Source organism: Siphateles boraxobius, unplaced genomic scaffold (genome assembly GCF_051911475.1).
Source record: "Siphateles boraxobius isolate OS27281-9 unplaced genomic scaffold, OSU_SipBor_1 9, whole genome shotgun sequence".
NCBI classification, from domain to species: domain Eukaryota; kingdom Metazoa; phylum Chordata; class Actinopteri; order Cypriniformes; family Leuciscidae; genus Siphateles; species Siphateles boraxobius.
The window spans coordinates 11,408,987-11,421,915 of NW_027509219.1; the positions used below are offsets into that span (position 1 = coordinate 11,408,987).

General features: G+C 40.4%; 2 protein-coding genes across 2 annotated transcripts in view; one reads left to right on the top strand and one right to left on the bottom strand.

The window, feature by feature from the left end:
* slc15a4 (solute carrier family 15 member 4) overlaps window positions 1-12,929 on the top strand; it is a 78,854-nt gene that overhangs the window by 29,370 nt on the left and 36,555 nt on the right. The window lies entirely within an intron of this gene.
* On the bottom strand, window positions 1,633-8,465 carry LOC143732105 (uncharacterized). Its single transcript, XM_077222798.1, has 2 exons — window positions 8,378-8,465; window positions 1,633-8,186 (listed from the first exon to the last, which is right to left on the bottom strand). The coding sequence occupies exon 2, from the start codon at window positions 7,973-7,975 to the stop codon at window positions 2,120-2,122; it is 5,856 nt and encodes a 1,951-aa protein (XP_077078913.1). The 5' UTR covers window positions 7,976-8,186; window positions 8,378-8,465; the 3' UTR covers window positions 1,633-2,119.

Sequence of the window (12,929 nt, forward strand, 5' to 3'; positions counted from 1 at the left end):
GTTGCTGAAATTGCTTGCTAAGGAATCCATGGCTGTATCAATCAGGACCAATCGATTGGGTCCTGGCGATACATTATTGCAGTTGCGCAGTTAAGACGGCCAGGGAAAACATCTCGCTCCTGCTGGAATACACTGAGAAAATATCAAGAAAGTCTCTAGCAAGTGGGTTTGAGATTAATGAGAAAATAGATGAAAGGAAACTAAATCCCCTAACACAGCGTTGGAAAGAAAAAAAAAAACTGTGTGGGAGCGGCTCCTATTACCACCTTCACTGCTGAGATCTACAGTAATTACAGCAATTTCTGTCATGATGAGAATTGTAAGGAATTTCATTTGGATTTCACTTAACAAATCCGGTTCCTTAATGATTCCATAATGAATGAGTTTTTGTACACATCGTCACGGTCAGGCGGAAACCTACTTTTCAGAAAATGGAAAAACTGTATTTTTCAAATAATAAAAGACTGACTACGTTTACATGTGCAAGAATAACGCGATTATTTATAATAATCAGAGGAAGGTCTTAATGTTTTCATGACACGAGCAGAAGTCTTCACTCCAGTTTACATGCAATTTTCATTATTCTGATTATTCGCTAATAATTATGATTATACCACACTCAGACAGGCATACAGTATGCATGTTACCAGCCATTGTTTTAATCTACTCAAAAAAAATTCAAAGTACATTTTTATGGACATACTGGATATTATTCGGCGCTGTGATAAACATCGCAATTCTGGGTTTGCTTACTCTTCCGTCACGTTCGTTTTGTCTACTGGATGAAGTTATAGAGCAGAGACTGAGCAGCGAGTTGTGTTGACAGAGTTTAGCGATCTGGAGAAGAGAAAACTTCAGAATAATGTCACATAGTTCATTCATGTAGTTGTGTGAACACATGCACACTTTGGTCAGAGTGGTAATAATGCAATTAAGGTGCTCATGTTTATTGCGATTAAAATCGGTGTATGCCACATGGTTTAAAGGGATAGTTCACCCAAAGATGAAAATTAGCTCATGATTTACTCACCCTGAAGCCATCCTAGGTGTATATGACATTCTTTTTTCAGAGACGTTTCGAGAACTTTTATCATGGATGGATGCGCTTTGATGGACTTCCAAAAATATATACCCATTGACTCCCGTTATAAAGCTTGGAAGAGCCAGGACATTTTTAATATAACTCTGATTGTATTCGTCTGAAAGAAGAATGTCATATACATCTAGGATGGCTTCAGGTTGAGTAAATCATGGGCTTATTTTAATTTTTGGGTGAACTATCCCTTTAATGCGAATCTTGTTACTACGATTATGAGCTTTATTGCATTAGTTTAATCAAAGTATTGCGTTTACATGAGGTAAACATCCCCAAATCCCCCAAATCCCTTTATAATCGCATTATGAGGGTGCATGTACATGCACTGACTGTATCATCAAAGTTGATATTGGGGCTTTCTAAATGGTCAGACACTTGCATGTGTCATTATATTATTGACATTTTATCAAAATCAAGCTCAAATAGAGTTACAAGGTTTTTAACCAGTTTACTGCTCTCCTTGTGCGTTTCTATATGTGTGAACACAATTCAGCAGCAAGCCAAACTCCCTTCAAATAAAGACTGGAGTCAGGGTGTAGTTTTTCAAAACTCCTGATGTTTACTCCAATATGCTTCAAAGGAGAGTGAAACTATCAAAAACAATACACAAATAAAGTGCTTTTAGTAAACAGAATACAAAATATATACACAATATAAAGGCTAACAGAGCATAGTTACCAGTTGAGCAATTGGTGAATAAAACAACACTTAATTATTACCAATATAGCATAGGAAATAAATAAAATATCCTCAGTTTACACATTTTACAATGATTACTTACTGACAATGCTTTCGAAGGCATAAACATTAAAGAAAAACTGGAGCAGCAGTCACATGGAGCTTAATGCTTGAGAGAGCTAAGCAAACTGAAACTAAAATGGCTGCTCCCTTGCTTAGTCAGGTAATTTTTCAAAATTAGAGTCCCAAGTAAAAAACCTAAAACGATTAATCCCCTTAACGTAACACTCCCCGCCTGACATCTATAAAGATGTCATGTATAACCATCTGTTTAAAGGAGTTTTCTTATTTTCTGAGCAGGAGAATGACTTCAGATATAGGCCTGAAGAAAGTTTTGCTGGACCCTTCTTTAGTCACTTTAAGTTCAACTTTTCGAACCTTTCCATCTTGAACAGGGAAAATACTTGTGACGAGTGCCATAGGCCATTCATTTCGGGCTACTTGATTGTCCTTAAGTAGTACTATGTCACCCCCCTGGATGTTTGGGTATGGATCCTGCCATTTGTGACGAACTTGCAGTGTTTGCAGATATTCCTGTTTCCAGCGACACCAGAATTGGTTGGCTAGGCTCTGTTCTTGCCGCCATTGGCGTTTGTAGATGTCCTTTTCGGAGAAGTTTCCTGCTGGAGGTGGAGAACCTGCTTTTTGTGTTAAGAGCATTGCAGGGGTAAGTATCAAGGGTGAGTCTGCATCCATAGAAACAGGTACTAGAGGTCTACTGTTAATAATGGCTGTCACTTCTGCCATAAGTGTACAAAGCACTTCATCAGAGAGGTTAGAGTGTCCTTCCCGCATCAGCATTGAGTCAAGAATTCTACGAGCCAGACCAATCATTCGCTCCCATACGCCTCCCATATGTGAGGAGTGTGGTGGGTTGAAAACCCATGTGCATCCTTCGTTATTGATGTATCTTTGCACCTTGGTTTCCTTAATCACTTTGTGGAATTCAAGCTCGTTGCAAGCGCCAATGAAATTAGTTCCACAGTCAGAGTGCAGTTGTTTTGCAGGGCCACGGATCGCGAAAAACCTGCGAAGTGCATTGATACAACTCGAAGAGTCCATAGACATAATGACTTCAATGTGAACTGCACGGGTGCTCATGCAGGTGAAAAGCACCGCCCAGCGTTTACTGTGAGCTTGACCTCCTCTTGTGCGGCGAGCTACCACTGTCCAAGGGCCAAAGACATCTAAGCCAGTGTAAGTAAACGGTGGTGACACACTTAGTCGTTCTGGTGGCAAGTCTGACATTTTCTGCACTTCTAGTTTACCACGAAGTTTACGACAGGTTACACATGCATGAAGAATACTGCTTATGCATCTCTTGCCTCCAATAAGCCATAATCCAGCAGCACGAACGGCCCCCTCTGTGAATACGCGGCCTTGGTGCTCCACGCGTTCATGGTAGTGCCTTATGAGTAATGCAGAAACGTGATGCTTGCCAGGTAATATGACTGGGGTTTTTTCTGGGTAGCTTAAATCTGCCAGTTTTAATCTGCCTCCGACTCTGAGTAGGCCGTCCTCATCTAAGAAAGGATTCAGTTTTGAGAGTGGAACTTTGCTGCTTATGTTTCCTCCCTTAGAGAGTGTTTCAATCTCCTTACTGAATGATTCCTTTTGCACAGAGCGGATTATCACATTCTTGGCTTTTAGCAGCTCACCTACATTGTGTGCTTTTGAACAAAGATGCCAACCGCTGCATGTATCAGATTCATTGGTGGATTTAGAAGAGCAAGCTACATGGATGAGCGATGCAATGGCTCTCTGTAAGGATTTCCAAGAGGAGAATCTCTGAAACCTGTCAGAGGTGAGTTGTTTATCCTTAATTTCTGAGTGGCAAGCTGTCACCATTGGCCTGATTTCTGTATCTGAATCTGGGTCCACAAGTGCAAAGTTATCTGTCATAATGAAGTCATCTTCATGTGACTTATGCAGGAATGCCGGACCTGTAAACCAGTTAGATTTCACGAGTTGAGATGCATGGATGGATCTAGAAGCAATGTCAGCGGGATTGTGCTCTGTGGGTATGTATCGCCACTGCTTTGGTTCTGAAAATTGTCTGATTCTCTGTACCCTGTTGTGGACATAGACGTAGAAACGTTTAGTTTCGTTATAGATGTAGCCAAGTACAATTTTGCTATCACAGTAGAAGGTAATAGCATCTGGTTTGAAGTCAATCTCTTGAACAATGAGTTCTGCTACCTCCACTGCTAAGACTGCTGCACAAAGCTCTAATCGGGGTATAGTAGGCTGGTCTTTTGGCGTCAGTTTTGCTTTTCCTAAGATGAAGCCAATGCTGATCTGTCCATCTCCATCTACTGCCCTGAGATATGCTACAGCTCCTATGGCTTTTGTTGACGCATCAGAGAAAACACAGATTTCTTTGTGCTTTGCCTTTGAATGGGAGTTGGGTGCGTAAGGACGAGGAATGTGGAGGTGTTGCAAGTCTTTCAATGAATGTCTCCATGATTCCCACTCACCGCGTTTCTCTTGTGGCAAAAGTTCATCCCAGTCTGTTCCTTCAATGGATAGCTCTCTGAGTAAAAACCTCCCCTGTATAGTGACAGGAGCCACAAGACCGAGAGGATCAAAGAGACTATTGATTACCGATAGGACACCACGGCGTGTGAATGGTTTGTCGTTGACTGATACTTTGAATGTAAATGTGTCAGTCGCAGTTTCCCAATTCAGACCAAGGCTGCGTTGTGTAGGCATAATTGTTCCACTGAGATCGAGGTCTTTGATGTCCTTTGCGTGATCTTCAGTTGGGAATGCTTTGAGTACTTGTAGACTGTTGGATACAATCTTGTGCAACCGCAGGTTTGATTCGGAGAGGGATGATTGTGTTCTCTTTAGTAGGTCTATTGCTTCCTCTTCAGTTGGCAAGGAAATTAGTGCGTCATCCACATAGAATCCACGTTCCACAAAGTGTCTGGTGTCTTGACCATGTTGCGGCACACCCTTCTCTGCTGCTCGTCTTAGGCAGTAAATTGCTACTGCCGGGGATGGGCTGTTGCCAAACACGTGGACTTTCATCTTGTATTCAACAATGTCCTTGTTAAGGTCATTATCACGGTACCATAGGAAGCGTAGGTAATCTCTATGATCTTCTCTCACAACAAAACAGTGAAACATTTGTTGTATGTCTGCCATCACTGCTACAGACTCTTTCCTGAAGCGCATCAGGACACCAATGAGGCTGTTATTAAGATCTGGTCCAGTGAGGAGCACATTATTGAGAGAGATACCTTCATGCCGTGCGCTGGAGTCAAATACTACCCTGATCTGATCGGGTTTTTTGGGATGATAGACTCCGAATAGAGGTAAGTACCAGCATTCATTTGCCTTTGGTAGTGGAGCTGCAAGTTCTGCATGGTCACTGTCGAATAGTTTTTGCATGAAAGTTACAAACTGTTCTTTCATATCTGGCTTCCGTTCTAGGGTACGTCGCAAGGAAGAGAGGCGGCTTAAAGCTTGATCTCTGTTGTTCGAAAGAACTGGCCGTGGAGACCTAAAGGGAAGAGGTGCCACCCAACTGTTGGAATTATCCTGGAAAACATCTTTCTCCATAATCTTTAGAAAGACTTCGTCCTCGATGGAGAGTGCAGGCTTGTTGTCGTTCTCTGATCTTTTAAATAGAGTCTGACCAAGCTTGTCTGTGTTCATGTTCCAGTGGGTTTCGAAGTCATGAGCTGTTTGCAGAGCTGTTAAGTTGCTGGTGATGTTTTCTTTAATGTGTACGTGACTTGTACAAGGAATAAACAGTGAGGGTCTTCCATTTTCTAAGATGTTCGTCTTGAAACTTGAAACACTGGGCTTGTGCACATCTCCTAGGCATACTTCACCAACCAGCACCCATCCTAGGTCGAGTTTTTGGCCAAAGGGTGTGTTGTGTGGGCCGTTAATTTGTTTCCTCACTTTATGAACTCTAAGTATGTCTCGTCCAAGCAACAGTAGGATGTGGGCTTCAGGGTCCAGAGCTGGGATTTCAGATGCAATATGCTTGAGGTGAGGTTGATGGAGAGCAGCTTCAGGTGTTGGAATTTCATCACGGTTGTTGGGTATTTCGTCACATTCAATTAATACTGGAAGTGCAAGACTAATTCCACCCTTTGCTGCTTCAATCCGATAACCATTTGCTTTTCTTCCTGAACACTCAATCAACCCAGCACATGTCTTTAGGCTGTAAGGAGATGCTTTACTATTGATGTTGAATATGTCGAAAAATCTTGACCTGGCCAGAGATCTGTTGCTCTGATCGTCGAGCATAGCATACATCTTTACTGCATTTTCAGGATGCCCTTCAGGAAACACATTGACAAGACATATTTTGGAGCAAGATTTTGTGGAAAGGCCGTGACAAACTTCAGTGCAAAGGGAGCTCACCTCTTGTGTTACTGGAATTTCTCTTACATCCTCCCCGCCATGCAGTAATGGAGGACTTTGGATTTTGGGCGCCCATGAGGGTGGACCAGGATGCAAAGCTGAGTTGTGACTGTCACTGTTGCACTCATCACACTTTAGAATGACTTTGCAATCGCGAGCAAAGTGTGATGATGATGAGCAGCACCTGAAGCAGATCCCTTGCTCTTTTAGGTATGCTATTCGCTCATCGATTGTTTTCAATCTGAAGCCTCGACATTTCCTTAAAGGGTGGGTTTTGTTGTGGATGGGACAGTATTTGGCTGGATCATCTTTAGAAGGCTTTCTGTCTTGGGACGCACTATGAGAGATTTCGGTTTTGTTTACCAACACTGGCGTCTTGAAGTTAGTGTGTTTTACAATGGGTCCTTCATACTGTGGGCGGCAACTACTGGAAAAGGCAAAGCTGGGATCATTACGTGTTTTAGCATGATTGCAAATGAATTGAGTAAAGAACGAGAAAGGAGGGTAAGTGACACCAAATTCTTCTTTAAACTTTGAGCCTTGAGAAATCCATTTCTCTTGCAAGGTGTATGGCAGTTTTTCAACAATGGGCCTGATGCCGCGAGCAGTGTCTAAGTAGGCTAAACCTGGTAGATAGCCGTCTTCCTTGGCTGAGAGCAGCTCCATTAAAAGATCTCCGAGCTCTCTTAGTTTGAGGTTGTCCTTACCTGAAATCCTGGGGAAACTGTCTAACTTCTTAAACAGCGCACTTTCGATTACTTCAGGTGAGCTGTAACATTCATCAAGCCTGTTCCAGACCATTTTCAAGGCTGTGTCTGGGTTTGCTATGTGAACTGCCCTGAGACGTCTCACATATTCTGAAGATTCTTTACCAAGCCACTTTGACAACAAGTCTAGCTCCTCACTGGCTGTAAGACCCAAGTCTTTGATTGTGTTGAAAAAAGAGGACCTCCAGGCTCTGTAACTTTCAGGGCGATCATCAAAGCGTGTTAAACCACTGCTCACCAGCTCACGGCGTGCAAGATATTTCACTAGGTCCATCATGCCTGAAGTTTCAGAGTGTTGTGGCAAAGATCCTGATACACCACTGCACTTAGGCTGTTGCTGCCATTTATTGCTGACTGATATTTCTTTTGACTCCTCTTTCACGTTTCTTTGGAGTTTTACTTTTTGCAGTTTTGGCACTCTTGGAGATGAAGATGAAGAACATGCATCAAGTACGACATACTGGCTATCATTCACATGCACTATATTTGGTTCAGTTTGAGAGATTAACTGGTTCTGATCCGTTACTTGGTCTGGTTCAGATTTGCAATCGTGAGACTGATCAATTGCTAAGTCGGCCTGCTCACTAAGATATGTAGCTTGGTCCCTGACATAATCACAAACACGTTTTTCTGTGCTTTGTGCAGATGAAGAGTGACTTTTCCTTTCATACGGCTCCTCATCCTCAAACTCTGCTGCTGCTTCTAAAATATCTGCTTCTGCACTAGCAGCTGCAGCCTCTTTTTCCAGATGCAGGGCTTCCAAGTTAGCTTGTAATCTGGCTGTGTCCACCTTAATCGCAATTTCTCTCTCTGCAAAAGTAACTCGTGCTCGTGCAGCCTCTGCCTTAGCTCTAGCACGTGCTGCAGCAACACCAACTGAAGATCTTGAGGATCTTGAAGTTCTTATGGAACTTTTAGAAGATTTGTCAGATGTGCTGTTACTTTTAATTTGTATCTTTCGTGATGTTTCTTTTGAATACCTTTCAGCCATGATGCTCGCTACTTGCTGCTGTATGGGTCTGCCAAGATGTTCAGCCAGCTGAGTTTATGTCATTTCACTTTACTGCTCTCCTTGTGCGTTTCTATATGTGTGAACACAATTCAGCAGCAAGCCAAACTCCCTTCAAATAAAGACTGGAGTCAGGGTGTAGTTTTTCAAAACTCCTGATGTTTACTCCAATATGCTTCAAAGGAGAGTGAAACTATCAAAAACAATACACAAATAAAGTGCTTTTAGTAAACAGAATACAAAATATATACACAATATAAAGGCTAACAGAGCATAGTTACCAGTTGAGCAATTGGTGAATAAAACAACACTTAATTATTACCAATATAGCATAGGAAATAAATAAAATATCCTCAGTTTACACATTTTACAATGATTACTTACTGACAATGCTTTCGAAGGCATAAACATTAAAGAAAAACTGGAGCAGCAGTCACATGGAGCTTAATGCTTGAGAGAGCTAAGCAAACTGAAACTAAAATGGCTGCTCCCTTGCTTAGTCAGGTAATTTTTCAAAATTAGAGTCCCAAGTAAAAAACCTAAAACGATTAATCCCCTTAACGTAACAACCAGCGAATGTCAAACGTACGTGTTTTGTCCGTGTCATTAGAACGGCCGGATCTGAAGCAGTAAATGCACCGCATTAAGTTTTCATCAAATTACAGGTTGTTTATTGTAGCTATGTGGACGCTCAGTTTTTTCCATCATTTGACAAAAATCTCTTGTAATAAAAGATTGAATGCTTCTTTGCTCAAGCTATTTAAGCCAGTATTGGCTATAACTGGACGGCAAATGCAAGACTAAGACTCTCTGCTCCTCCAATACATAAAACATTGGTATACAGTATAGAAAGTGCTTTAATTTACTTGAGTAAAGACAACACTGTTCTTATTCAAACAGTTCTTTATTTACCCTTGCTTTGCAAACAAGCAGAAACAGTCTAACATGTGTGCGGCACTTCATTCAAGATTGAGGTGGGGTGAAGTTTGAGAATCCAATGGAGTTACGGTTTAGTCACAAGCTCTTTTTAATTATTTTCATTGGTTAAAATGTGCAAACCCCAAAGTAGTAATAATAGTAATGATTAAAAAAAAAAGAAAAAAAAAGAAATATGGAGATATATTGTTTTACTCCAGACCGCGACAATATGAGAAAGGACTAAAATTGCTAATTATAATAATTATTACAAATAGTTCAATATTTCTACCCATACTGATGCAATTGGTTAAGCCAATGTATAACATTTACACTGATTCAGTATCATAAAGCGTAAAAATGTAATGCAACAATGGTTTTTGCTTTGTTTTGAGTTGGATTTGAGTTTGTGGCATGACTGATTCAGTGAGTGACTTCAAGATTCATTAGTAAATCATTTTGATTGATTTGTTAAAATGAACTAGTTCACAAGAATCATTAGTAAATCATTTTGATTGATTTGTTAAAATGAACTAGTTCACAAGAATCATTCATTCACACATTGAACTACTCTGGTTGTCCTACATTTTGTTTGATTCACTTTAAAAAAGAAACTCTTTTTTCCCTAGAGTTTTGCAGATTACAGTTATCCATGGCACTTGTCTTATTTGTGTCCGCTGTCTCAGCTCTATATTTACCGCTGGTCATGTGTGGGCCTGTCTGTGTCCATACACATTTTCACACAGGATAGCAGTGTTCAACTTTCCCCAAACTTACAGCTGCGTTCATTTCAACCCTTCAGCTTCTATTCCAAGGTCATGTTCAAAAATGCTTGTTTTCCTCTTAGACACAAACCACACTGGTAATTTTACGCCCATTTCACGCACAGAGTACATCAAAGGCTGCACGTCCTCCCTCTTAGCCGTTATGAACCAACACGACTAATAAGTACATTTGGCAAAGGCAAGGGAACACTCTCCCTTCATGCTGAATTGTAGAGAACACAGTACTGATTACTGGATTTCTCCTCTACCCCCTTAGAAGAGGTGTTTTAAATCAGATTATCGCTCATGGCTTTTGGTCCTTCAAATAACTGAATGCTTTTTTTTAGTCGATATGACTACAAGGACTTTCAAGGCCTTTTAAAAGAATATATTAGCTTCAGAAAATGTTTTACACTGCTTTTTTTTTTCTCTGTATCTAATTATTCGATAATTTATTCATTAGGTCTGTTAAGTAACAGATAATTCGACCCTTTTATGGCAAGGTAAGGTAATTTCAGATTGTATAATGTCATGTGGTGCGACTTTCCAAAAACATAATATATAATTTATTGTATTTGTTTAAAAAACTTTTTTTGAAAATAATGATTCGGATGTAATGCTGGGAACTCAGAAATGAGGTGTGTAGGATTCAAATGCAGTATCTTTAATAGTTAAAAAACAAAAGTACAAGACAATGTTTTTTAACAAGCTCTGACCATCCTAATGTAAAATTTCTTTAAAGTATTCTAATGTTTCTCTACATCTAAGGTGGTGACATTTTTAGTGTAATGTGTGCATGATGGTAATTTAGTGTTCATTGATGGTTGTGTTGCAGTGCCAACGTTAATATATTATTCATTTTAATGTAGTGTTCATATAATGGTACTGTAATGTTGTCAGTTTTTTTTAAATGAAATTCTAGACCAGCAAAACAATTTTACCCCAGTCCAGAAAGAAAAATCTTCTTATAGTTTTTGTTAAACCAAATTATATATTTGTAATAATAGCATTAAATTTACCTTAAAGGTTGTAAAAAAGTTTTTCAAAACCACATGAAACCAGCATAATTCTAAGAACTTAGAACATGAACTAGATTTTTCAAAGATTTTTTTTTTGGACATTCTTTTTTTGTCATTGAGCAGGATAAGGTATCCTACATTAAATCCGTCTGTATTGTACTTTGTATCCCCAAAGGATACTTCTCCCCTTTGAGACCCTTGTCCTTAGAAAAAAAATCCCTCAACCGCACATCTCATGAATACGATTTCAAACAGGAACACAACCAGTTAAAAAGCAGCATTTTACCCTCTTTTTGTTAACACAGCAACCCACTCCAAAAAGTAACAAGAGACATCTTTTGTTTTCCCTTTCTCTTTTTTCTACTTTCTTGTGGGGATAGTGGCTGTCCCTAACAGTTAACATCTTCATTTTATTTTATATCTGCGGACCTGAAAAAATTGAAAGAAAAAAGTCTCAGCGCCGATGGAGTAATATGTCCATGGTGGACGTAGCGGCCCCTGATTGAATTTCCAGCAGAATGGGGAGACGGGGAAGGCTAAGTGTAATCTTCCGCTCCTCCATCACGTCTCCAGGGGTTCGAGTATTGTGGAAAGCTATAAGACCCTATCTGCAAAGGCGCTTTTTAAATCTGAAGAGAGCCATCAAGCTATGAGAATCAATACAAGAGGCAGCCCGCCTCTTCCTGATCACAGACAGCTGTGAAATGATAGAGAAATTGGAGAGGTGCGAAGACTGCATCAAAAATATTAAGATTAAAGATGCTGAATAGCATGTCACCCACTGAAATGAAGATAAATTTAGCTTTTCTCATTTTCTTTAATAATCCTTTTACATTTGAACATGATTGGGAAGATGGCCAAGGCCAGAGATGGTTTGATGCAGTGGAAATCATTTTACAAACATCTGTAAAATTGCACAATGTAGTTGTGTATATGATTGTTCCATGTACATTTTGGAAATGTACCTTGAAAGAAAATTCAATGTGCTCTGCTCTGAGATGTATGCTAACATGCTAATTCTGAATTATCCAGAAGCTCTGCTGCAGGACATTTATCCATCAGTTATGAAACAACATCTTGGCACTATTTTGGGGGACTCTTCAATTCCTTGGGGCAACCAGACTACTATTTAATGTGACCGGAACAGCAGTTAAACACAGGTTTGTGTCTGATAACGTCATGTCTGGGCGGCGGTGTGCTAACACACTTTCGTAGTCAACTCTCTCCATCTCACCCCAGGTCTCCAGTGTCCTAGCCCTCCCATGAAATGCAAATGCCTCCTGATAGCATGGAGGACTCTTAAAATAAGCCTCAACGCTCCATCCCTCCCCCTGGGGAACCTCCAGGAAATTGGATGACAAGAAATGTGACAAATGTCTCTGGAAAGTTCCCTCCTCTGGCCCTATTCTGTTTGAATAAATCCGTTTTAATGGACTCCAATGCCAGCTCGCTTTCTCGTGGGCTGTCGGATGACAGCGGAAGCTGAGTTGATTCTGATTTTTCACATTGTTGTAGACGAACACTTGCACTTACACATGCACCACCTGCGGGAGATATGTATGGACTCCGGTTGAAGGGACAGACTTAAAACCGGAATCTTTTTTTTTTCCTCCCCTGGGAATTTTAATTATATATCGTTCTCTCCGAAAAATGTTAAAGGCTAATGTTCTTTCCAAGAAAGAAAAATTGCCCACTGCCTGACTCTGCAAGGGAAGAAATAAAACCAGAATATTTCAAGTTAAACTTCTTTTCTTTTTTGAATAATTCAGCTTTGAAGTTAGAAAAGGTCAGGTATTTTTCTTTTTTCTTCTTGCGTGATATTGTGGATGGTCGTGTCATTACACTCTAGTTGCTATGCTTACGACATTGAGGCACCTTATGGATTACCTTTTTTTCTGTTTTAACCCTTACATTCCCTCTGCTACTTGACCAAAGCAAAGCCTTTGCAGTAGGGCTCATTTATTAATTAGACCAGCAGCCATATAACCTTGTAGCCCAATACTTGTTGCCCACTGAAGCTAAGCAGGGTTGAGTCTGGTCAGTACCTGGATGGGAGACCTCCTGGGAAAACTAGGTTTCTGCTATAAGATGTGTTAGTGAGGTCATCAGGGGGTGCTCACTCTGTGGTCTGTGTGGGTGCTAATGCCCCAGTTTAGTGATTGAGGACACTATACTGTAACAAGCACAGTCCTTCTGATGAGACATTGAAATGAGGCCCTGACTCTCTGTGGTCATTAA

What these genes read in the sequence shown, in the direction of transcription:
- LOC143732105 (XM_077222798.1), bottom strand. Translation starts at nt 7,975, where the DNA reads ATGGCTGAAAGGTATTCAAAAGAAACATCACGAAAGATACAAATTAAA.